Source organism: Diceros bicornis, chromosome 16 (genome assembly GCF_020826845.1).
Source record: "Diceros bicornis minor isolate mBicDic1 chromosome 16, mDicBic1.mat.cur, whole genome shotgun sequence".
Taxonomy (NCBI): Eukaryota; Metazoa; Chordata; class Mammalia; order Perissodactyla; family Rhinocerotidae; genus Diceros; species Diceros bicornis.
The window spans coordinates 45,226,371-45,254,062 of record NC_080755.1 but is presented as its reverse complement, the minus strand read 5'-3'; the positions used below and the strand labels follow the sequence as shown (position 1 = coordinate 45,254,062).

Below are 27,692 nucleotides of genomic sequence, written 5' to 3'. Positions count from 1 at the left end.
ATATATATATGTATATATATGTATGTGTATATATATAGTAGATAAATATATATATGTAGTAAGTACACAGTAAATGTTGAATGAGTAAATGAAACTGAGGCACAGTGACTTTGCAAGATCTCAAAGAGCTAGTAAAAGAGCCCAAGCATCTTTAATACTAGCAGTCTCTAAATGTTCTTATTCTCAGAACTTTTATATTGGAACCTAGGGAAATAATCAAGTGCCAACATAAGCTCTTTGCAGTCTATAAATTTGTGCTTTATATGCTAGCCAACTAATTAAGTTGTAATATTTATTTCTTCAAATAATTAAATTTCAAGGTAAGATCTTATGAAAATTATCCTTATAAAAGTTTTCGTAATAAAACAGTCACATTTTAAAGTTCATAATCTAAACCACTGTTTTCTCTTTTCTTGTGAAGACGTTATTTTTTGTAAAGAAATTTTAGTAAGAGACATAACCATCTAATCATGACCCATTATTACCTAAAATCTAGTATCCATAGATAAAGCCATTCCTTCAAAACAAAATTTGTATTCACAGTTAGCTTGGACAAAGGGAATCAAGACTGTTCTGTGACTATGGCTTTATAAAGGCAATCTACTATACTGGGTTTTCAAGAACAAAATAGTAACAGAATTTCTTTTGGTTCTTTTATCTAAATGTATAAGGACCTCTCTATTTGCATAGGCTGGAACATGATTTCTCTATCCAATTGGCTTATAGGTGGCCATACCCTTAACAAGTAGCTACAAATGGTCATTTTATACCTTACAGTGACCTCTTAGTTCTATCTACAGAAATCCTAGCCATCTGTGTACAAAAATATTAGCACCACCAAATTCCTCACTGTCAATAAAATAATTAATTATGTTCTGTAATTGTAAATATGATATAGAATAGAATTTTAAAATATGACTCTGTTCCTTCTGTATTAAATAAAAATATCAAGAAAAAAGAATTAAAGTCATAATTCCGATAGTCTAAAAAGAATACAATACTTATCCAACTACAATATTTCTTTTTAAATAAATTTTGTTCCTTAAAATGGTAATAATCAGAGGTAAATATTAATATATTTGAGAATTCTTTTGTTTCAAACAGAAGAATATCAAAATAGAATATTGTTTTTATCTTTCTCTTCATCAAAGTACTGGGAACGAAAAAAGAGTGTTTTGATCATCCCGTTTCCTTCTCTTTGGTCCAAGAAAAATAATGATTAATTTAAATTTCTTAAAAGCTAGGAAATAAGATAGAGGGAGGCAGAGGAGAGTAAGAGGCTTTCCAGCGTCTGGGTCTGCTGTATTCATTCTGAAAAGCTAATGAACAAGTAATGTTCCAGAGATGACTACAAGAGGATAGAAGCAGGGGTGTTGATATTTGGTTACTGCAAGCATTGCATATTATAGAAGAGTATGGGCTGTGATATTTGTGTGTGTATATATATAAATCAGTTGAAAAAGTCAATTTTGCAATCCAGGAATTCCCTCTTCAGGAGGGCAATAAATCCATATTTAAATACAGTCAGCATCCAAGGTCATTCAATAATGCCTTATTCACATTTCAGAAGAAAACATTCATCCTTTGCTGGAGTAGACTTTTAGAGGAAATGAGCACACACACACAAAATAGCTTACATCCATTTCTATGTTCTGTCCTGGAGGAAAGACATGAGGTGGGTGAAAGCTAATAAAAATGAGTCATTAAAATAAGAGAAACTATAATATGTTTTCCAAAGGTCATTTATTAACAACCTACAATACTTGTAAAAATCTACTTGACTTTGATTTGGCAATCTCTTCATTTGAGTGGCACATAAGTAGAACATTTAACATTGCTGCAAATCATAATGTTTTTTTAGGATGATGTTTATTTCTAGTTATTTTCCCGTAGCTCATTTTTTTCTCTCTAAGTTTACTTATTTTTCTCCCTTCTAATTTTTTTTGTGTGTGTGAGGAAGATCAACCCTAAGCTAACATCCATGCTAATCCTCCTCTTTTTGCTGAGGAAGACCGGCTCTGAGTTAACATCTATTGCCAATCCTCCTCCTTTTTTTTTTTCACCAAAGCCCCAGTAGATAGTTGTACGTCATAGTTTCACATCCTTCTAGTTGCTGTATGTGGGATGCGGCCTCAGCATGGCCGGAGAAGCGGTGCGTCTGTGCGCGCCTGGGATCTGAACCCGGGCCGCCAATAGTGGAGTGCGTGCACTTAACTGCTAAGCCATGGGGTGGGCCCTCTCCCTGCTAATTTTAAATTGATTTCATTAGTTCTTATTCAGTATAGTGCCTAAAAATATGAGGCTAACATTTTTAGAGACATTTCAACAGCTACAAAAGGTAAATTCATTTGACAGAGGCAAATCTGATCAAAGTCACAAAATAGGGTTTCATCAGGGATTTTTGCAAAATATGGCAAGGAATTGTACATTGAGCAAAGTAATAGCTACCAACACTAAGTTGGATCCATTGTATATGTTATATTACTACTTCCTCATGATAAATCAGTAAGGAAGGCATTAACACACATGCTAGTTGAATATGGAATCTGAGGTTTGGTGAGGTTGGAAACTTTTCTAAGATCACATACAGTTATTTAAAGGGCAACCTAGGATTAAAAAGCATAATATGACTTCCTCTAAGACCCATATAATTTCCCTGCCACGTCCCAGATCATAGAGACCAGTTAGGCCAATCTCCTCACTGAGGCCCAGGGATACTGAAATGATTTCCCTGAATGCACACAACCAGGTGATGAAGGAGACAGGCCAGACCAATCCTGGTTTGCTTCATTCTACTATATGATTTTGGCTTATCTTCAACTGTGAGACACAACTGAAATAAGGTGATCTTTCTAGAAAACTGATTTCTGGCAATAGGCTCCTTATCTTCTGCTATACCTAGCCTAATTGAAGCCCTTTTAGAAGTTATATCAACTTTACAGGCCAGAAAAACTGTTACCCAGTTATCACTGGGTAACATTGCTTCATAAATATAATCTTATTGGACCTCAAGAATGATCTTCAATGTCTGTATCTATAAGGGAAGAATAGAGATGATGAAATATTCAATTCTAGTTAATTGGCCAGGAATAAAGTCTTTCTTTATCCCACCTCTTCCAATTGTTTTATTCATTCCCACATTCAATTGCTCCATCTAGCACATTACGTCCTCTACTGGTAAGTATAAATAAATAGACATCTTTATTTCCTAATGGAACAGCCTTTAATCATTAAAACATTTATAAAATCAAGTGTACTATTAGTAGACAGATCCGTCCTTTAATTCAAGTGTAGTAGAAAAAGATGTGGGATCCATGCCACTCACTACGCTGCTCTGGAACCTTTTTTCACATGGAAGCCACCATTCACTCAACAAGGAGCGAAAGTTAAACGTGTATACGTAACGAAATAGTGAACGTTTCAATGACTTACCCTTGAATTAACTACTTCCAGCGAGACGTTCTGAGGCGGGGCACTTGGCACTAAAAGGAATAAACCAAGGTGAGATGGTTACTGCCAAAGCCATGAAAGAGAAACTATAACCCTCTTTAAAAGAAGAAAGCATGTCTTTTTCACAGTTCATAATGATAATTAGGTAGGTTGATCCAGGCGGCACTTCAAAATTTTCCTGGAGACATGAAAAATAACTGCTTTTGTTTATTTTTTCTCACCTGGTGGGCCTGTTATCCATCTAGGGAGTCTCCAAAACTGTTAGGCAAGAGAGCACCTGCCGTGATACCAAATACTGCCATTTAATTACAGCTTTCTTGTGATAACCTTCCCAGAGAAACCAATAAAAATGCACAGGAGATTTCCTGGAGTGGTTTTAAAGGCTTAAGATATTGTATATTTCAGGATCTGCGTGGTTTTATGATGAAATATGTTATTCTAATGGTCACTCATGCTGCTTAATCTCTTTAATGCAATCTTTATTATCTCTTAAAAAGTGAAAAGAAGAAATACATCCCTTTATTTAGCTGTATGCAATTAAACCTGTGTGTCATAGATGCAAGCAGGTTACCAAATAGCATTCGGTGAATCAATTCTATGAACAAAGGAGCAGTTTATTTTTCTTTGTGGATTTTCCAGGTATTTTGTTTCTCTTGCCTGCATTTTGATTGTCCCACTCCTTCATGGAAGAAGGAAGAACATATATATATTTCTGTATAATACTTGTAATGAATATTTACTATATCAAAAAGTGAATATTCTATCATGTGAGTAATTCAAAGACAACTAACTATTCACTGAATGGCTGTTATGTGTCAGGCACTGTTCTAGATATCTTGGATGAATCATAAACAAAATAAAGCTGTCTGCCCCACAACAGAAATAGAAGTAGCCTTCAATAAATGCTTCATATATACTAATAAAATGAGTAGTCCCTCTTCCTGTTCATGCCAAATTGATGAATTTAATAGATAAGAAATGCTCTCAGCATTTTCAGAAATTTAAGGGCCATTTTTTTGTCATGTTCCCCTTCTTTAACTTAAACTTGGACAATATTTATGCTTTGCTAGGGTACTTAAATCTTACCTTGAATTTACTTATGCCTTATTCTGATTTTACCTTCTGAAAAGTAATCATCATGAGGGCATGACATATGTGTGATTAATCCTTTTATTCTCCAAACTGACATTCAGTTAATATTTACTGACTCAATGATTAAATGAACAAATGGATACTTATTTAAATATTAGCTCCTGGACCCTTCTGGACATGATGGGAATTGTAATCTCTTATGTTGTTTTGATTTTGAACATCTTGTCCTTTTCTTTTTTTTTTTTTTGCTGAGTGAGATGTGCCCTGAGCTAACATCTGTTGTCAGTCTTCCTCTATTTTGTGTGTGAGCTGCCATTACAGCATGGCCACTGATAGATGAGTGGTTCAGGTCCACGCCTGGGAACCGAACCTGGGCTGCCAAATAGGAGTGCACCGAACTTAACCACTAGGCCATTGGGGCTGGTCATGAAATTCTTGTGCTAGTGCTTGATAAAGGTTGTAGCCAATGTAGCTTGTGATAAAATACTTCCAGGGGCTTGTTTTTCATTAATTAGGTCAATAAATATTCTTTCAAAAATATTTCATAATTTAGAAAATAGACTTTATTATTTCATTTCTTTTAGTTAATATTATGGTTTTCTTATCAAACACAGAATATAACCCCCACAGGGACCAGGATTTTTGTTCCTTTTGAAGCTGCATCCCCAGTATTGATAAAAATGTCAGGCATGTGGGGCACACTCAACAAATATTTGTGGAATTAATTAATAGAAAGATTATAAGCTATTATAAAAGCTTTTTCATATTCAGTCACAACAAGCTTTCTTTTTGCAATTTCATTTTTTAAATTAAGGTATAGCATACATACAGGAAAGTGCACAAATCTGGTACGTATGACTGGTGAAGTTGTATGTGTGTCGGTGTGTTCCTATTTAACACCACCTAGCTCAAGATAGAGAGCATTTTCAGTACCCTGGAAAGCTCACTTGCCTCTCTTCCCTGTCAATACCCTTCTACAAGTAACCAATATTCTGACTTCTACCATAGGTTAGTTTAGCTAGTTTTTGAGCCTACTAAAAATGAAAGCATAGTTTTGTGACTTTTTTCCAGGCTGCCTTCTCTTGCTCATTATTATTTCTTGAGATTCATTCTTGTTGTTCCATGTGCAGTAGTTCTTAGAGTTTTCGTTTATTTGTTATTGCTCCATAGTATTATAATACGTGACTATTCCATTTTATGTTTATCCATTCTGTTGATGAATAGTATTTGGATTATTTCCAGTTTGGGCCTATGAAAATAAACCTGCCGTAAAAATTCTTGTACACGCCTTTTGGTGGACAATTGTACTCATTTCATTCACTATATACCTGTGAGTAGAAATACTGGTAAGAGTGGAAACCCCTGTAGGAGTTAACACATATATTAAGTTTTAATAGATACAAAGTTTTCCAAAGTGATTGCACCAATTTACACTCCTACTAAGAATATATCAAGGTTCTAGTTGCCCCATATCCTTACCAACACTTGTTTATTTCAATCTTTTTAATTTTAGTAATTTGGTAAGTGTATAATATTTTTATCTGCTTTTCCCTGAGGACTAGTAATGTCAAGCATCTTTTCACATGTTTAGTGGCATTCGGATATCCTTTTTTGTTGAGTTCTTAAAGTATGTTTTTATTAACACTGATCAGTTCCCCCCAAATCTCATCTATAACATTTTCATTCTTTTATATGTTATATTCCATTTTCATGTTACTGTTATTAAAACGTCAAGATATTTATTCTCTCTAAAGCGAAAATAATCAGAAAGACTCTTCTGCATCTGGCAACATTTATATCTTCTCATCTCTACAAATGTTATGTTAATGAAACAGGACTTCTCTGAACTACCTTCACAGACCATTGGCCATCTCAGTCCAGTATCCAGGAAAGGGAAGAATGCAGAGGCTTTAATATGATGATCTCTACATGTTTCTTTGAAAGAGGAAAGATTAAGAGATAGGCTGGAAATAACAACGATGTGTGTGGTCAGAAGCACTAAAACTGATATCCTCACAACGAGAAAGAATTTAATATGATCCATATTCAAATTATTCTGTAAAGCATTGAAAATTAAAAGTTCCACAAACTGAAAAAAATGGTGTGCTCTAAATCATATAATTTCACAAACTTCTGAAAAATATAATTCTTTAAAAGCCAAGTTTGGAAATGATATCAATATTAAGTGATGATAAATCACTCCTTAAACACAGAAAAATCTTTCTAGTTTATATTTCACATGGTATTGTGATATTTACAAGTCATATTATACTTTGCTAATCATATTACACCCACTTTTTGACCAACTAAATCATATCAAAATATAATTTCAGTAACACCAGCTGAATTTATGATAGGTGATTGAATTTTGGAGGAAGAAGGTAACAGATTTATCATGTTTTGTTCTAGGTCCTGTGCTAGCTGCTATGTAACCCTCAAATGTTATTTTAATTTAAGTTTATAAATGTCATTTAACTCTTCATTTCCAGAAAGCCAAGAATACATAAGAGAAAAGATAAATACATATTCTTCTTTTGTTAACTACTACAATTTGAGCAGTATCAAGATTATTTTCTGTGTTAGGAATTGAAAGCCAATATAATAAAATCCCAAAGATGGTTGTAACAATGGCATTCATGTATTTTGTCTATTATTTTTATAATATAACTTTCTCTTACTTTTTCTTGATAGCACACTGATTCTTGCCTTACATAGTCAGGAAAGAAAGTATAGAATTTTTTCCACAGTATTTTTAGCTATCAAGAGCCACTCTCCTTCTCACTATCAGTTTCCATATTATTTAGAGATAAATAGATACAATAGATAGGATCAGATGCTTGGTGGAAGTGAGTGGAGTCCACATTTATCTGGACTTTTTTTTTATTTGTCTTCCCAAGATGTTTCATTGCCTCAGGAGGCGGAGGGTATGGACATAGTTCATTGCTTTTCTCTTCAAAATGTCAAGCAATCTATCATTTACAATAGGTTCATTAAAGCCAATCAGAGGTGTTTGGTCTGGAAATTCCCCTCAATATGGCAGAATATGCTGGTTTGCAACACATGATGAGGATACATTCTGTGGAGTAGGTAAAGTTCCCACATTGGTAAATTAATCTCCATTCAGACAGGCACTTGAACTCCTTCCCTTAGCAAGTATGCACTGTCCTGTACACATAATTTATGGATTGAAATAATTCATATATAATGATGAGCTTTTTACTTTAAGGAATTAATAGGGAAATTTATTATAGACTAAGAGAAAGTCAGTATGTTTTCACATTGAATTCTGCCTCTTTACTTATGGGCTTCTGTGACCTGGCTCTGCTGCTTACTGGCTTTTGTGGCCTCTTTCTATATTAGTTTTGTCATCTGTAAAGTAGGGAAAATTATAGTATCATGAGGATTAAAGGTTAATTATGCAAAGCGATCAGAGCAGGGCCTCACACTAATAAGTACTCAATAAATATTAGTGATAATAGTAAGCAGCACATTCCTATAGTTAAGTTTGCCTATGATATCAGGTCCCTCTGCTTTTGCACACAGGGCAAGCCGGCATGGACACTCATAAATGTTAATTCACTCATAACATCTGTTAATGACCTATCTATCTCAACTAGTTCAAGAGACAGTGTTTGGGGACAACCTGGCAAAAGTAGTTACATCCCATACTAAATTTGAGGCTGCCTGGATCTGGTGCTCTACAATCCCCGTGGTTTGAAGAAGTGGATCATTGTAAACCTATGATACATTAAGTGGAGGAATTTGAATGAAAAACAATGTTCCTTCCCAGAAAAACAATTAAAGCAGAGCTAAACTAGACATGACAGCTCATCAGGATAAAAATCTTTATAAGCATGTTAGCATAACAGGGATGCCACTGGGATAATCAATTGACAAAAAAATTATTTGCACTTCATTTTTGTTTTTATTCAATTTTTCTATTGTCCTAATATAAACTTTTTTTTTTTTTTTTGCTGAGGAAGACCAGGCCTGAGCTAACATCTATTGCCAATCCTCCTCCTTTTTTTTTTTTCCCTTTTTTCTCCCCAAAGCCCCAGTAGACAGTTGTATGTCATAGTTGCACATCCTGCTAGTTGCTGTATGTGGGACACCGCCTCAGCGTGGCCCAACAAGCAGTGCGTCGGTGCACGCCCGGGATCCGAACCCAGGCCGCCAGTAGTGGAGCATGCGCACTTCACCACTAAGCCACAGGGCCAGCCCCCTAATATAACTTTTTATGATAAGGATTTCTCTGACCTGTTAAGAAATATGATGCTCTCTATAACAGAGATGCATTTAGACACAGTCATATATTAAATTAGCCACACAAACGGGAAGACCTAAAGACTATACATAACAAACAATTGTACAGGTTTGGCTGAACTATCTTATTATTTCAATAAATATTTACTGAGTTAAGATGAATACAGACATGAATATAACAACACCTCTCATTTTAAGGAACATATAGTATAATGAGGAAAAGAGACATGTACATTGGCATAGATAACATTTATTAAATGCTTAAAATATGCCATGCTCATGTTTTAGGTGCTTACGTGGATTAGCCCATTTAATTTTCACAACTCCCTTTTATAACATTAAGAAAGTCAAGAAGAAGAAGGATGACTGAGAACTAGAAGTAGCTGCCTATTAAATGTGATTAAATACATCTACACATGATGTGTGACCTAAGCACGGACAGCTTCAGTAGAGAGGAGAGCACATCAGACTGAAACAGAGAGAGGGGGACTGCAGAATAAGGGAATGGGAGCCAAGAGTGCAGGATTTTTCCTTGGAAATTAAAAGGGGTGAGTCAATTGTAAAGATGAATGCAGACAAGGTCAGGGAGCCTACTCTAATGGGCCCATGAAGTTCCTGCTTCCTCCTATCAGATGCATCTGATAGAGGGAAGTTAGCGTCCATTGCACAGTGATGCATGTTGGATTAGGGTCGTGAAATTCTTTTATTAAGTGACAGGCATTTTCTAAGTCCTAAATGTTGCAGCACTTCGAGATGATAATTCTTGGACTTATGAGTAATAATCTATCTTTCTCACTTAAAACATTTAAAACCAAAGTGGAGAATAAGGCCACAGTATTATAGTTCAGAGTGTGAATGAAATCTACATAAATTATGTAAAATATTCATTTTCATTTGTTTTCCTTTTATTTTTATAATTACAAGTTGTGAAGTAATTTATTCTGCCAATAAATATTCTGTTCTGTCTTGAATAACAGAATCAGATGGATGGGCATAAAAATTACATTAAAAATGATGCTGAAGTGGTGTCACATATAAAATATTTTTTTAAGTCGAAATTGCAAATGAGTATTACTCCTGTTTTCTTTGCACTGTCCTTAGTAACGTGCATGCCCTTCCTCATTCCATTGATATTGTGTGAAATGTCCACACAGATACGTTCCCAGATTAAAGAATGATGGATTGGTCAAGGAATCACAAGCTAAGGTCAGTTTTTTTAATTCAAAAGATCAATAATATATAGAATTACACACACCAACATGGAAACTGTTGCTGAAAAGAAATAGCTTCTTGCCTTTTTACTATTTATGGAGGTCACATCTCTGCATTTCTGCACCTGCCTGAATATTCACTGGCCCCACATCATATACTTTGCTGTACTTTATTTTTGCTTTCCATTAAATTTCCCAACATTTCATTACCACCCATTTCTTAGATATCCAGTTTTCTCTACTACTCCTTTGTCAAATCCATCCTCTTCATTGAGATTTCTTCCTCTCCCTTTACGGCATTTAAGAAAATATGTTTGATCTTTCATTTGTTAGGCAAGGTACAACTAAAAGTATACATTTTTAATTTTAATACTTTCAATGATGGATTATTTAGCCTAAATCTGTATGATGTATTTCCAAATTAAGAAATATAGGTAGGAAGATTGTCCATCATTTACACTTTAAATCATCTACCTCCTTTTGGAACAAGAAACAAAAGAAACATGCCAATGTAAATTAGTTCACACACCTGCACAAATATGTTTGTCTTTACAGAAATAAAGAAAAACAGAAAAAATTATTTTGAGCTCTTAGACAGTAGTTACACTTTGAAGATTACCTTTTAGGACATCCTGACTCAGAGTGTATACCTTTTGAAAGTTTAAATTTGACTAGATAGATAGTTTGAGTGAATTAGCCAAATTTCTAATTTATGCTAATATATCCCATAAAGTTTTAGTTAGGAAATATTGAAAATGGAATCTATGACATTCATACAATATTATTTCATTATTATAACAAATATGTGAGTCAAGTTTCATCGGCTGGAACTTACCATCAGAAAGCGTAACCACTGTTATATCATCAGTAGATACTCCTGGCCCATAGCGATTATAAGCTAGGAATCGAAGAGTATACTCCGTGAATTTTTTCAGGCCTTCCAGCTTATAAGACAGTCCATCAACTTCTATATTCTGGAGACATAAAACACCAAAATTGTTATTCAGGAGGCACATTAAAGCAGAAATGGCAGCCATTCTGTACAATCAGTGAATTGGATTTTAGACTCTTACAAAACTACACTCTAGCCTTATAATGAGTTGTTGTAAAACCTCACTTGTGACACACACTCCCCCACTAAAGCCTAAACCACTCTATAGACTCCTAGTTAAAATAGCACCACGCTATTTTCATAGTCATTAAGTTCCAATTTGTTTAACACCACCCAATACATTGAATGGCGTGCGGTGTTCCGCCCACATCGAATCCTGACAGGCGAAAGCAGCTTGTAAATCCATGGGAACAGAGAGCTGCTCTTGTGCCCTAAATGGAATAATTCACCAGGCAACAATAGATCTCTGCCTTCCCTCGGTGAAATATACCCTCGGCTCTTGAAACTGACAGATACTTTGCCACAATTTTTATGTCTCAACGTGCCATGAGGTAGTTCCAAACTGTTTTTCAGCTCTTCACAGCTGCAGAAATGAGGTTCGGGAGGTGAAGGTCGCTGAGAAATCAGAGCCAGTTTGCTCTAGAAGACCCATTATTTAGCTCTCCACGATGATCCTCACACTCACATCCATCTCAAATAACATTGTTTTTGAATTTATTTAAATGGATTGGTGAAATGCATTATTGAAGAACTAAAATGTGTTAGAAAAAGGTGGATAGAATAGAGAGGTGAAAATAAGAGCTAAATAGCATGGAGATAGCAAACAAACAAAAAATTGAAATGAATGATTACACGGGTAGAGCCCTTAGTAATTCTTATCTTACAATATAACGTGGGACTTGACCTATTTCTGAATAGGACTATTGCAAAACGTTTTTTTAAAATGAAAAATCTCCATCATGCAGTTTATGTGAAAGCCTCAAGACAACACTATGCTTGGCAAACTTCACAACACATTGTAAGAAGTCCACTATCCCAAGTTCAGCTCTGGACCTTTCCTATTTAACTATACACTTGTCTGTATGTCTTTTTCCACGTGAAGTTCAGAATCTGAAAGCAAACATTTCAATAGTCATATATATGTCACAAAACAGAATTGCTGAGGTTCACGTGTCTCCCTAAAGACTTATTTACTCTTACTTTACCTAAAAACCTAATTTCCCTTTTTTCAGGCGTCTGAGGTAACCACAGATTAGAAGCAAAATATAAGGAGGAGGGAGGTAGCCTTCTGGATTAAGGTGTACTGAAAATAATGAAAAGTGACAGGTAACAGCCCGATGGTGAGGAGAGGACAGAAATAACATCAAATATATGAAAAAAGCAATTTGGCTGAGGTCATTGAATATGAGCTCAATCATCCCTGAGGATAACGACGGAAAATGCAAATGCTTTCTGGGACCAGATAGTTTAATAGAAATGTGGTTACACTGGCCCAAGCCACTACCTACTGGAACAAAAAATTGGTGTCCTTTATATCGACGTCATCTTATTGCCCATTTGTCTCTATCACCACAAGAATTCAATTAAATTGTGAAAATTTTCCAATAAAAATACTTTAAAACTGATCAGCTCTCCAATTAATGGGCTGGACACTGGACTGTATGAAGAGCCCGCAGATCTCCTATTTCTCGAACCCTAGAGCCATCCAATAGGTGACAGCAGTGGGGACCATTCCCTTGCCTACCTGTTCCTTCCCCGTGGACACCTCAGTGCAGAACAATCTGTAACCTTGGACTGGACCATTTGCATAGGCAGGGGGTTCCCAGGTAATAAGAATTGAGGTAGGTGAGGTAGATACAGCTTGTAGGTTTTCTACTGGCCCTGGAACTTGCACTGTATACAAGAGAAATTGATTAGTATAAGAGGGTTCTCTTCCTTGAAAAAAACAAAATTACATCTTTCATAGTTCAAGGAAATTATAGCAGCATGTACTATTTTTAGAACCGTATAGAATAAGAATACAAAAATATAAAATATAATATAAAGTAACAAAATTTTAGAATCATTTCATTGTAAAATTCAGAAGAGGACTTATATTAATCCAAATTACTTATTTCATTTTTACAGTTGAGGAAACAGGTCAAGGAATATGTGACTAGGATAACGGCAGAAAAAGAAGGAGATTCTTTATGTAATCTAAATTCTCAGTATGGAAAATTTTCCACTACGCCAAAATACCTTTGCCTGTGTATTGCTAATAACTGCTGAAGGAAAAGAGAAAATGCAATTAGAACTTGTATATCATGATTCTACTTATAATTCAAATGGGCAGCACAGCCATGGATAATTTACCACATTGTCTTTATTTAAGTCAGCATTTTAAAATCTTTCCCAATTCTAGGTCCTTTAAATTAATTTCAGGATTCAATTTTCAATTTCACTTTCCAGTATTTTCTAGAAATACCAGAAAATTTTCTCTCATAACTATTTTTTTTTTTTTGTGAAGATGATCGGCCCTGAGCTAACATCTGCCAATCCTCCTCTTTTTGCTGAGAAAGACTGGCCCTGGGCTAACATCCATGCCCATCTTCCTCCACTTTATATGGGATGCCGCCACAGCATAGCTTAACAAGCAGTGCGTCGGTGCGCGCCTGGGATCCGAACCGGCGAACCCCGGGCCACCGCAGCAGAGCGTGCGCACTTAACCACTTGCGCCACCAGGCCAGCCCCTTCTCATAACTATTACTTCACTTAATCAAGGATAAGTAGTTTGCTCATTAAAGAAATTAGATAGCAAGTCCACAATCACTTAACCATAACACTTGTGTCCAGATGTGTTTTGAGATCCAGAAATTTTCAGATTTTGGAAAGGTAACATGTTGCATATGCAGTATTTTATGTAACACCTGTAGTTGGGTCTGTGGTAGCACTTTGTTATCAAATCACATATTTATAGCAAAACATATGACATTCACAGCAAACAGGATAATTAAAGACTATACATAGCCTAACAAAAGGTCAGGTCAGGTTAGAGTATGAAATGAGTTAAAAAAATCCTTCAGATTCTAGATAAGCAAATTTTGAACTTGTACATACTTTTTGTTCGTGCATACAGACCTGAATGTAAAGATATGGCTTGTAAATTGTGAATGCAATAGCCGTGTTAGTTACTGTAATCTAAAATAAATAAATAGTCTTACCATTGCAAGAATAACACCAACTATAACTTACACGTTCTACGTATTCTCCCAGGCTTGGATACCAAAGGGCTTTGGACAGATATACACTTTAAGCCTCTAATACAACTCCAAGTTTGAACTTCCACAGCAAAATAGTGTATGAAAACCTGGCTGACATGATATCTGATGATACACTTCTTAGTTCAGCATAGAACCTATGTCTCTGGATCATTTTCAGAATTTGTTCCATGGAACCCAGACTCTTTAAGGCACTGCTACTCACACATTCATTTTGAAAAACAAGATTCATGTCAGAAACAGGTATTTTATGTCACCTTCACATATTTTCCCACCAGTCTCCAAATCTTGAGAATCCTTGTTATTGACAATTGCCTTCTTTTCACTTTAACAAGTGATTGTTAATGATTTCATAAAAGCTTATTTGGAAATAATTTTAAACCTACAGAAAAATTTAAGAATCAGAATAGTACATAGAATACCCATGTTCCCTTTGTCCAAATTTACCCATTGTTAACACTTGGCTCTGTATACTTTATCATTCTCTCTCTCAATCTCTCTCTCTCTATTCAGATTAAGTTGCATAGATCATGGTTCTTTACCCTTAAATGCTTTAGTGTATATTTCCTAAGAATTAATGTCTACATGAATAATATAGTTATTAATTTCGTTGAATTTAGTATTAAAATGGTATTTTTTTTTTTTGGCAGGGAAAGATTCACCCTGAGCTAACATTGTTGTCAATCTTCCTCTTTTACTCTTTTTTTTTTTTGTCCTCCCCAAAGCCCCAGTGCGTGGTTGCATATCCCAGTTGCAAGTCATTCTAGTGCTTCTGTGTGAGCTGCCGCCACAGCATGACAACTGATAGACAGGTGGTGTGGTTCCACAATCAGGAAGCGAACCCAGGCTGCTGAATCAGTGAGTACCGAAGTTTAACCACTAGGCCATCACGGTTGGCTCTAAAACAACACTTTTATCTAATCTTCATCTGTATTTCAATTGTGTCAAATGACCCAATAATGTTATTCATGAGGCATTTTCCTCTCCAATTCAGGATCCAGTCTAGGGTCAAGTTAGCATTTCATTGCCATATCTCTTTAGTTTGCTTTAAAATGAAACTGTTCCAAAACCTTTCTTTATCTTTAGATCATTTACGTTTTTGAAGAATATAGTCCTTTTCTTTTTTGTTTAAATAGAATGCTCCTCATTTTGGGTTTGTGTTTATTTCTTCATATTGGATTTAGTTTATACACTTATTAAATGAAACATAAGTGATGTCCATCCTTCTCAGGGCATCACATCCAGAGGCACAAGATCTCTGTACCCTCATTTATGTTAATATTGAGTACCTGGTCAAGGTGCTGTCAGATTTCTCCATTGTAAAGTTAACTGCATCCCCCTGCATACCCCCCACCCCAGACCCCTGCTCTCCGCTTACAAATAATAAGCAATCTGTTGTGAGATACTAGGGTAGGACCATGTAAATATCATGCTCTTTATCAAATTCTCTTAGAGTTAGTGTCTACTAATGGTTCTTGATGGAATCTAATTTACCAGAGTGGTTACAAAATGGTGATTTTTTTCCTATTCAATCACTTCTGCATTAACTGCTTGGCACTCAGCATTCTATTATAAGCAAGAGCCCATATTTGTCTCTATTTATGTATCTATTATCAGTATGGGCATATGGATTCCTACTTCCTTATGGTCTATAATTCACTATTGTCCTTAATTATTTTGGTGTTCAAATTGTCCCAGGTTTGGCCAGTAGGGCTCTCTTTAAGCTGGTTCCTCTGTTCTTGTGACGTGCCCCGTTATTTACTGGAGCACCACTTTTCTTTCTGGCATAATACAGTTCAGGTTCACCCTGATCCTACCCCAGCTCTGGAATCAAACATTTCTCCAAAGATTTCTGGCTCCCTTTAGTGGGAAATGGTATTTGAAACAAAGATCTGGGTGTTAGCTGTGTTTATTGCTACTTGGGTGTCTTTGCCTCTAGATCCTTTCAGCAAACAAGAAACATATGAATACATGCACACAGACACATACACAAATGTTTACATGTGTGCATATACTCAAATATACAGACACATAGGCATAGTTTTCATTACTCTACGGAGATGCCTCCCATTCCAGTCCATCTCTACAGAGTTCGTTCTTGCCTTCTCCATTCTTCTTTTGTGTGTCCTTTCTTCCGCGGGGAGAGCTCTGTCTCCCAAACAGTTGTATTTTGACAAAGTGTCCCCACCTTGGTACTCCTCGGAAGGGGTAATTTTGCCATGGAAAATCCCCTATTCCACAAAGGGGACTTCAGTAGACAACAGTGAATAATGGAGAGTCTTGTCTGTGTCAAAGTTTATAGTGATACAATTAGAATTGTGTTATAATGAAGTAGATATATTGCTCCATGGGAAAAAAATAAAGCAAAGTAAAAACTTGCCCACAGATGTTGTTCAACTGTATTTTCAAAGTACAATATTTTAAAGAACAATAATAAAAAACAAATAATTTTCATGCTTCTATGATTACCTATATATTCACAAGGACAACGCAAACATTTCAAGAGGGGATATTTCTGATTTGGAATCCATTATTCTTCTAAGGAAGGAAGACAGAGAAAGGAGCAAGAGAATTGAGATCAAGTGACCTGCTTAAGATATACGTTGATTATGAGGTAACCAGGAATTTGAATGCTCACACAGACCATACCTGTGCAGCCGGGTGATGTGTTAAGTATTAACTGAATGTGTTCCTTCTTGCTCTCCATTGGTTAAATTGAAAGAGCACTGCTTACGATGAACAAGGCTCACTCTCACAGCAAAGATTCAGATTTAAAAATGGCCACACTTCAAAGTCATCACTCCTGCTGTGAGATGTAACACATTCCAGGAAGGATTCCTAGAGCAAAACCACTGCAGGAGGTGTCTAGGAGAAAGGAAGAGGAGGCAATGTTTGGGGAGTTTCTGCCCATCTGCTCCACTGGAGCACAATGAGGTGAGGGGAAACAATTCAAATTGTCTTCAATTTTTGAGGAGCAAAGAGGTGGAAAATGAATTTGAACCTTATCTGAACCATCACACGCATAGTTGGTGGCAACTTTGCTGAGAAGGCAGGGGTGTGAGGCGTGCCCATGTCACTCTGAGAGTTTTCTAAGGATCTGAGCATGGCATGGGAGAAAAGCTAGAAATGACCCATGCACCCAGAGCAAGCTACCTGAGAATCTGGAAGGTCAAGCTGAGAGGGCCACCTAGCATTGTAGGAGTGTGGGGTGCACGGCCCACGTGACTATGACTGTTTGAGTAGGTGGGAATCAGATATCTCAACTGCACAGTCACTTCCATCAGGCGTTGTCGGGAGAAGAGACAACAGGGATGCTTGCAGCTCAAGGCAGCACCCCCACAAGAACAAACATTAGGCCGTGTTCCTCCCCTGATGAGCCCTGCTTAGTGCCCTGGCTGTTTGTTGGGAGAATAGTCAAAATCCTCCATGTAGTTTCCCAACTAATAGGAGCAGCTGTCTTCTCCATGGGCATTTGTCCAATGCTAGGTATACAGACAGTTTTCAATAAATGTGTGTCAAATGAATGACTTTTAATACAATTACCAAATGTTATGGCAAATCACAAGCCTAAAATACATTACACAGTTGAACTCATTTGATTTTGTTGATTCAGCATTATTACTACAAGTGATCAGAAAATAGCGTTTTCCTAACACATCCGATGAGAACACTATGTCCATGTTGTATGCATGTGAGCCTGTGTGCGCTTTGTCCACAGTGTCATTTCTTTACATGTGTATGTAGCTTAGTTATTGATGGGAGAGCATCACAGAGTAAGTACCACAATTTGGATTCAGTTCACATTGGGAGTGCCAACCCTGATCATCTGTTCACCAACTGAATTATTCTCCCTTCTTAATGGTCATTCAACACTCGCAGGGAAAAACATGCGCTTGGGTTTTCAGAAGGATTTCAAGCAGAGATAATAGACACCAGAAGTAAAAAGGAGCATTAGAGCTTTTGGTTTAAGTATTCACAAACAACAGTATGTGTTTTCACCAACTTCTAGCCAAATAATAACACTCTATTTGCTGGCGTAAAGTTTCCAATTGTCTTTTTCTGAAAAAGGATTGTCTTTTAGGACTAAACTATTTCCTATTTTAACTTTTTGTTTCAAGATATAATTTATTTTATGATCTGACTGTATTGGTAGATATTCTTTAATATCTTCATATATGAAAACAAAAATACCATAATCTATGTTGTTTCAGTAAATATAAATATCAAAAAATTAAAGAATTACCATCAAATCATATATACTCATATATCTTTATCTATTTTAATCTAATCTAATCTATGCAAGTAGCTCATCAATTAATGTTAGCCTAACCAACCACCTTTTTAAATATAGACAGATATAGATACAGATATTAGACATACATAGATTAGATATATAGATATAGGTATAGACATAGATATAGATACAGATATGTCATCCAGACCAAAATACTGCCTCTACATGAGATATTCTTTTTTACAACACTCCTGGCTAGTGTCAAGACTATATGTTTCATTTAACCTATTAAATGTTTAGTCTTCATTACAACAGTGGTATACATTCAAATTCCTGAATTCTCTAATATTTCCTTTTGAATTATAGCTCTAACATATGTCTGTGGATAATATATTGTGTTTTATGTTGATTCTGGAGATACGTATGTGTATGTATACATACTTGTATATACTTGTGTACTTATTCAGATCCATTTCTGTAAAGTATATTTAAGCATAACTTACATACTTTTACATACGTGATTTGTTACACGCATATTAGAAAGAGAGAGAGAAAGGGAAAAAGAGAGACTCAAAAATCTTCAACAATGGGGATTAGATGTGAAATCAATACAGTTAACAGCTTCAGTCTTCCACCTCATTACATTTTAGTATGTCAGTCAAGAACCTTAATGGGCTTAACCGCTCATCATTTCCAAGACGTCTTTAATAATCCCCACTGATCCCCTCAGTTGGACAATAATTTTGTGGCAAACTGCATCTAATTTCTCTCCATCTCTATTCGAGTTACCTATTTCTTCAAAGAATGGAAGGATTTCAGAATAGATGCATAATCTACGCAAGTAACTCATCAATCAATGTCAGCCTAACCAACTACCTTTTTAAATTTCAATGCCGCATTACAGTTGAAATTCATTATAACACCTGTACCTAAGAACAAATTAAATACTTATGTTGGAGTAAATGAGATGTATTACCTGTCACTATTTGCTCTGGGAGCAGTAATTTTTGACTATATATATAAATTTATAGTATAACAGAGCACTTTATAATGAGATCTTATTGCATATTAACCCAAAAAAATGGCATACGAAAGTTAGCTGAATTTTTAATAAAACATAATTTATCACATCTAATCATATTGAAGACAGGATATGTGTGCGTTTGTGTTGTATATATGAATGTGTGTGCGTGACAGAGAGAGACAGAGACAGAGACAGAGAGGGAATACTACCATTTAATGAGCTACAATTGATTAAGATGGCAGTCAGAAGGTATGGTTTCTTGTCCCTACTCTACCTATGATAGAGACCAGTCATTGACATCAAGGAGTTCATAGGCCTCCTAAAATTGTATGCATATTTTCAAGAATGTAGTATGTACACTTTTTTGAGATATAGGATCCATAGTTTCCATCATTAGGGTCTATGATTCCCCAAATGATCACTCCCAATGGATTAGATAATATCTCTGGTTTCTTTTGGTTCTGAAAATCAGTGATTCTTCATCATCAAATCATTTGTAGTAAATGTTAACTACTTTATGATATAATAAAGTAATACAATTCACTTTATAATTTCACTTTAAAGAGACATCTTCAACTCGTAATAAAATGCTACTGTTTCAAAAGTTGAAGCATGTTTGTGAAATAGATTTTTCTATTTCATTTTCCAAGTCATGGGTGAATCAAAGGCATTTGAATTCATCTGGTTTAATTTACCACATATTTTAGGTTTTACAAGATGCTAGGGCTTCTGATGATCGAGAAGTCACATAGCATACATGATTGAACACCCTGTTTTCTTTTTCTTTCCATTTTCTTGTTCTGTTTCTATTCCAACATCTATCCACTCATCTACTTTCCTCACTTTTCTGTACTGTAAGTAACGTGATATTTGTATCAATCAGACTAAAGCCTAAATTATGATTTATCAAATATATGGTTCTAATAATATCTTCAGAGTTTAGATAATCCTTTCCAAATAAGAATGTGAATATAAGGTTTTCACAGAAAAAGCTTTAGATGGATCAAGTCACGCCACTGTCTTCATAATACTGAACGAGGCTGATGCCTTTTCACCATTACATTGATGTTTCTCAGCTGGAACTCCAAAATGAGGACAAACGCTAGTGTCAGAGAATATGTAGTTGAACATTTGAATATTAAAAGTCTTTTTAAAAAGATTGTGTAATGCAGTGTCCCTAAATCATCAATTTAACAGCCACCAAATCCTTTTCTTTTCAGAATTAAAGTAACAGTGCATTTGAAAAAAATACCGCATGTGTTGTTATTCCAATAATGACCTATAATTCACATGTCCTCAATTCAGGCCAGAATTCTGAGGATGATTCTACCTCCTTATTCATTTGCTAATTTAAAAATGATTCTCGGGTCCATTTTTAAACACGGGTAGCAAGGGATCTAAGTAACTATTTGTCGTGAGTCAAATGGATTTAGACCACAAAGCGCTCTTATTTAAGCAGCCGCTCCCAGTGCTGATGATTTCATCGAATGTGTTTCAAATGCAAGCCATTTCTGAAACTATTTGCATTTATTGATAATAAAGTGCATGCTTTGATTGCCTCTTTGATATTTTTTTCCTCCTGTAGTTAACATCTTTAATGATATTTCTATGAAATCTGTTTCTTTTCTGTACGGGGACTGCAACATCAAAAAGCCTGCAGGCGATGTAATTATTAACATAATGAAACCCCTTCTTGACTGAGCTATACATAGTTAGGAGATATGACAGTAATTTGGCAAGGAAGAAGCATAAACTATGGGGTAGGTTTCTATTACAAAACCACAGGAGTCTGACAAGATTTGGTTGGAGGAAGTAGTTATTACCTGATCATTTTACTTTCAGTTTTAATAGGTATTACCTGTTAACTCACAGTATACTCAACTGTGTCATCATATGTGTGTGTGTTTGTGCGTGTAGATTATATATAGATATATCTCTATATATACACAAAAATATAAAAATATGTGTAATTATATGATGTACATATCACTTATATATACACACATTTTTACATATATGCTAATATATTAAATGACGCTTTTTTTTTTTTTTTGTGAGGAAGATCAGCCCTGAGCTAACACCTGATGCCAATTCCCTCTTTTTTTTTTTGTATGAGGAGATCGGCCCTGAGCTAACATCTGCCAATCCTCCTCTTTTTTTGCTGAGGAAGACTGGCCCTGGGCTAACATCCATGCCCATCTTCCTCCACTTTATATGGGATGTCGCCACAGCATGGCTTGCCAAGCAGTGCATCGGTGCATACCCGGGATCCAAACTGGCGAACACTGGGCCGCCGCAGCGGAGCGTGCACACTTAACTGCTTGTGCCACCGGGCTGGCCCCAATGATGCATGTTTTTGACAGCATAGTAGAAAAAAATCTTTAATGATTCTCTCTGATGAAAATAGTCTTGAAAGTAGCCTTCTTGTGATTGACTCATCCTAGAACTGAAAGTAGTTTTATAATAAAAATGATTATAGGAATTGACCTCATGATAAGGTCTTTCCACTGGGCAACTCAGGTTATTCACTAACACAACCAAGTAGTAATAGCCTGGTGAAATATGTATAGTATTTTGGATTTCACTTTAGAAAGCATAGGCGATGCCTAGAAATGTAAAGCGTAGCGGAGAATGTAGATTCCTGACTGTATATTGAGGTCTCAAATCACGTAAACTGGAGATTTCTAAGTAATGTCAAAGGCAACTGTTTTTACGATTTGGAAAAATTATCTAAAAGATACCAAATATTGAAGTTAAAAACTTAAAGTTTCAGCAAAATGTGCTTAATTTTCATATTACTGAAAGTTTCATATTATTCAGAAAACAACCCCCAAGCATGGAATTATCAATTATTAAATCATTTTTCTATTTTGTTAGTATTATCAACAAAGCAGATAATGTTCTACCAATTTTAGGAAAATGTGGTGTGCCTCAAGATACTTGAAGAAAGTTTAAAAATTCATCCACTTTTTTCAAGATATTTATCTCTAAAACTTCAGTTTGGGAACATGTGTTCAGAAAAGAAAAAAAAAAATCATACGAATTTTCCAAGAGATTGTCAAGGACTTTTGAGAAATTCCAATCAGAAATAATGGCAGGCCGGCTCCGTGGCTTAGTGGTTAGGTGTGCACGCTCCGCTGCTGGCGGCCCGGGATCGGGTCCCAGGCACCCACAGACGCACCACTTCTGGCCATGCTGAGGCCGTGTCCCTCATATAGCAACTAGAAGGATGGGCAACTATGACATACAACTATCTACTGGGGCTTTGGGGGGAAAAAAAGGAGGAGGATTGGCAATAGATGTTAGCTCAGAGTTGGTCTTCCTCAGCAAAAAAGAGGAGGATTAGCATGGATGTTAGCTCAGGGCTGATCTTCCTCACCAAAAAAAAAAAAAAAAAAGTAATGGAAAGGTGGAACCGTCTCTGAGATAACTGGTGAAAAAGAAAATACCCCATTGGCAGTGAACACCTTAATTTTGAATCCTGGTTCAAAAACCTCTCTCTTCTATTTAATAATAGTATATCCCTGGGCCAAATTACTCCAACACACTGTGCATAATATTCTTACGGGTTCATAATTTCTACATAACAAGGCTATCATAAGGATTATATGATGCTATACAGAGAAGCAAGTGTTCAAAATAACATGGTAGTTAATATCACTGTTACCTGAAATCAAGTCCCTTAAACTTTTACAGATTTTGGTTCCCTCGTCAAACAACTGGAGGAAGAAGTATTTGCTCTTTTTAATTCTCAACATTCTTAGAACAACATGAGGAGATGATCAATGTGAAAGGGAAATGAGAAACAGCATTCCATAGATGCATAGGGTGTAGCATGAGGCCTGACCAGGATCGCGTTTACACATCAAACATGGCCAAGAGAGTGCCTGATTAAGGAATGGAGATTTGCCTGATGTGTCATAATAACAGATATAAATTACATCTTTTGATCTCCTCATAAACTCTCCATATAGACTTCTTTTTGTTGCTATTATACAGGCCATAAATTTATGTTTAATTCTTATAGAAGAATCTCAAGCAGAAATCCCTAGGAAGGGCAGGCATAGGCCTCTTGCTTGCTTTGGCTTCTTGCTATCTTCACACTTATTTATGATTGCTATATACTTCAGGGTTGTATTTCTGCACACAAAAATGTCAATTCTCTATAAATAGATATGCATCAGAGAAGCAGGTATCTTTAGCTTATGTGCAACCAGGAGTGTTTCCTATAGTGATAATGTAACTAAATCCCAGCAACCTTTCTCAAAGTTGGTTTCTATTATGGTCAGTATGGGAAGAATCAATATCTGATGTTTGTAGTTTTAATAGAGCAATAAATGACAGGTGTAGATTGCTTTTATAAAAGAGCCCTGCTGCCATGTATTAGAAGAGAAGGAAGCAGCAATCTTTTTCAGACAGTCAAGTGAGTAGGTTTTTCTATATAACAAAAAAAAGATCCTACCTTTGGGAAAAAAATTTATTGTTTATTTGTTTCCAGGCATGAAAAGATAAGGAATTGCCTTGGGTAAACTGGCCATTTTGGGAGGGACTATAAGTTAAGGAAGAAATTTAGAACTTTATTCTCCTAACGCATATGTTTCACAGAAGTCAGAGATCTGGCCTGCTCTGATGCAGGAGATGCCAGTGGATCCCATCTAATAATGCTTTGGTGAGAAAGACTTACAGTAAAGAGTGTAGCCTTCAGAATCAGAGACCTGGGTTCAAATTTAGGCCCCCCGCTCAGGCTATGTGGCCAGGGTCAAGCTACTCAATGTCCTTGAGTTTAAATTTTCTTATCTTAAAAATGGGGTTAATATCAGTACCTACCTCATGGGTTTGTTGTGGAGATTAGTAATAAAGAATTTATGAATGGCTTCTGGCACAAAGGAAATGCTCGATAAATGTTAACTAATTTTTAGTGTGTCTGGCATTGTGAGAATTGACAGAGAATTGACACCACCTTAGAATGTACAGTCTAAGGTGGTGGGACCACAAGGAGCTAGGAGAAGGGACCAGGGAAGGTGGGAGAGCTTGTCAAAGGTGAGACTACACTGGGCCTTAAAGACTTCAGAAGGACTTTGATCTTTAAGAATTGTAAAGGAGTTGATGGATTTAAGCATTTTGTACTCTGTCAGCTACATAAAGAGTGAATTGAAGGGGGCCTATGTAGGTGTTGAGAGAATATTTTATAGTACAGAAGAGAGAGGTTAACAGAATGAATTAGAATGATGGCAGTGGAGACAAAGAGAAGCAGAGAGATTCAAGAGCTATATGGAAGGTAAAAATCAACAGCACTTGATGGATTGTAGGTAGGGCAGTGAGAAGGATGGAAACATCAAGAATGACTCCTATATTTCTTACGCACAGCTGGTTCTGTCTGGTGTTGTTCACTGAGATAGGAAACACTGAATTAAAACTAGACTGGGCAGGTGTGTGGGTGGGTGACTATCACAGCTTTGGCACCCATGTTGGGTTTGAGATACCTCACTATATACAGAGATGTTCAGCTAGTTATTTATCCCCATATGGACAGTATAACCTAATATTTTTCTTCATCTTTACTTCTCTTTTAATTTCTTGTGCTTCTGGCTAGAAACTTTCACACCCTACTCCTATGAATGGCCTCATCACGGACTTTTTTCTTCTTTATTTATTTCTCCTGCAATTTTCTTCTTTCTTTTTCTATATATAGTCACCTGCTTTTCAGGAACATCAGCTAGTCTCCAGATTTTGTGATCCTCTGTTCTGTTCCTACCTAACTTAGCTCCTTTAATCCCACTCTTTGATCTTTTTTAAGGCACTTAATTACCCGAATTAACAGGTCAGACGGCACTAAGGCAGTTTTTTCCTGAGCAATGTATATGCATGTTGAAGTATTTTGTTCGCTTTCTCTCCTGATATTTGAAAAAAGAGTGCAAGATAAAATGTCTTTTCTAACAGCGGGAACAATAAAAATTCCAATAGCAATGAACCTGGGTACACATCTGACCTTGACAATACTGAAATTAATATTCACTTTGCGATTCCGCTGACATTTATCACTGAGGAGCACCTTTAACGCCCTTACACATACACGCATGCAAAGGGAAGATTGATAATCGCACAGGGCAGAAAACCTAGCTGTCCTCTATCTCTAAGAAGGATCTAAAAGGCTCCCAGTCTGCTGACTGAACCACCCTGAGGATTAAGTTTATTTTATTTTCAGTATTCAAAAGATAAGAAGTTTATTAACCACATGGAAGATTGGGGCTTGTTCAGAGATAGCAGCAGGAAGACAAATAGACTTCAGCAGTAAATCATCTCACACACAAGTTGGACCATGTCTTTAAGTAAAACTCAACGCAGGCACACTGGTGTGCTGCTCTGGATCAAAAGATTCCTTTTCTCTCCCCAATCCCACGTCCTTTGCTTTTATTTCCATTGCTGCCATAAAGTGCCAGACCAAGAGGAAACAAATGTTGTTGTCTCAAACATTCAAAGGCTATTGATTATGATGTTCAGTAAATATGGAGTAAAATAATGAAAATAATACCTAAATATGAATGTTATTTAGATAGGTCTTTCAGAAATATTTCTTTGAGAAGGGTTAAGTTTAACCACTGTGTTTGAATAACTCCAAAACTGAATTTAATACCAGACTGGTAATCTTGACTTCCTCCTGGTTGGGTACAAGACATGAGTATACATCTAAGTCATCACCATTCAATATAAACATAACATGAGACATGAATGCTCATATGTAATTTAAATTTTCCAGGATCCACATTTAAAAATTAAATAAGTGAAATTAATTTTATTAATATATATTTAACCCAATATATCTAAAATATTGTCACTTCAAAATGTAATCAATATAAAATTTGTTAATGTGACGTTTTACAGTTTTTTATACTAAGTCTTTAATACCCAGTGCAGATTTTATTCTTATAGCACACCTCAATTTGGGCAAGCCGTATTTCAAATGCTCAATAGCCGTGTGTGGCTAGTGACTGCCATACCACACATTGCAGATATAAGCAATGCTACTGGGATAATTCAAGAACTCTTCAACTGGAATGGTGGAAAATTCAATATTTCCAAAGACAGTGGCAAAATTACTATAAGAACATCAAATTATAAAGAGAATATAGAACAAATAATATTCAAAGTGGTAAAATCAATAAAGCCATTGGTATAATCTAAAATAAATCAGGGATATGTTAAATATATTATTACATTGTTATTTGTGATTAAATAATATATTAAATGATGAAACATAACTCCAGAAGTAGCATCGAGTCATTTCTAGAAGTCTTAGGCATTTTTGTGAATACCGTGGACTGAACTATAAGCCAATTATCCCTCCTGAAGAATGGAAGTAATAATTATTATTTTTTATTTCACTATAAGTTAGTAGCAGAAGACTTTGAATCAAGAAAGCAGGCCGAGGGTTAAGATCAAGTAAGGGATTTATAACAGGGAACAGAAATTATGTGCTTAGCATGCTCTTCAGCACAAGCTTTTAGCATAACTCACTCAGACTGGCTTAAGCTCAATAATGTTGGGAGTTTTAAAATATTATACTGTCATGGCTATATTTTCTGAACTAATAAGAATTTTTTTAAGTCATTAAAGAATTGTTAAAATGTAGTTAACTTTCAATTAATTATTTTTCCATTTCTCTGAAATTATCGTGGCTAATCTTAGTTTGTATACACACACGTCAGCTTTGTGGTAGGAATGTTATGCTAGGTTCGAATGTTAGTTTTGACACGATTAGTTTTGTTTGATTTAATTTTGGCACATCTAACGTAGGAGTTGTGTGGGGTCAGAAGTCTTGCTTACAGGATATTTCGCAGGTACAGGGGATTGCTATAGTCTGAAGTTGAAAGATTTTGAGGTAATGACACACAATTACTGTTTCAGGTCGTAGTTGTTAAACTCAGAGTCAGGATGTTGCCATCAATATCTGGGAGGAAATGATCATGGAGTTTTTATCAACTGAAGGTCAAACAGTGGAACTCTGAGCGTGTGGCCAGTGTCAGTAACAGTTCTCACTGGCAGCTTCTGCAAACTCTGTTATTCAGCTGATTCCTTCACTTATTAGCTCCCTTAGGGCCAGCTGAGCAGTTTGCAGTCCTTAATATTCAGAAAGTATTATTTCCTACAGCCTACAAGGCAGGGTTAGAATTCTAGAGAGAGGAAGAAGGTAGCAGCATATCAAATATGAATTTAAGAACACCAAGGATGTTTCCTAATACTTCTCTGCTTGAGAGACAATGACTAAAAT

The 27,692-nt window shown here is 35.9% G+C and overlaps 1 protein-coding gene across 1 annotated transcript in view; it reads right to left on the bottom strand.

The window, feature by feature from the left end:
* Positions 1 to 27,692, bottom strand: part of DCC (DCC netrin 1 receptor) — a 1,099,744-nt gene that overhangs the window by 282,906 nt on the left and 789,146 nt on the right. The window contains exons 10-12 of the mRNA XM_058557158.1: positions 12,653 to 12,801; positions 10,852 to 10,990; positions 3,433 to 3,482 (exon numbers count right to left, since the gene is read on the bottom strand). Of these exons, the coding sequence (XP_058413141.1) occupies positions 3,433 to 3,482; positions 10,852 to 10,990; positions 12,653 to 12,801 (338 nt within the window). The remainder of the gene's footprint in view (positions 1 to 3,432; positions 3,483 to 10,851; positions 10,991 to 12,652; positions 12,802 to 27,692) is intronic.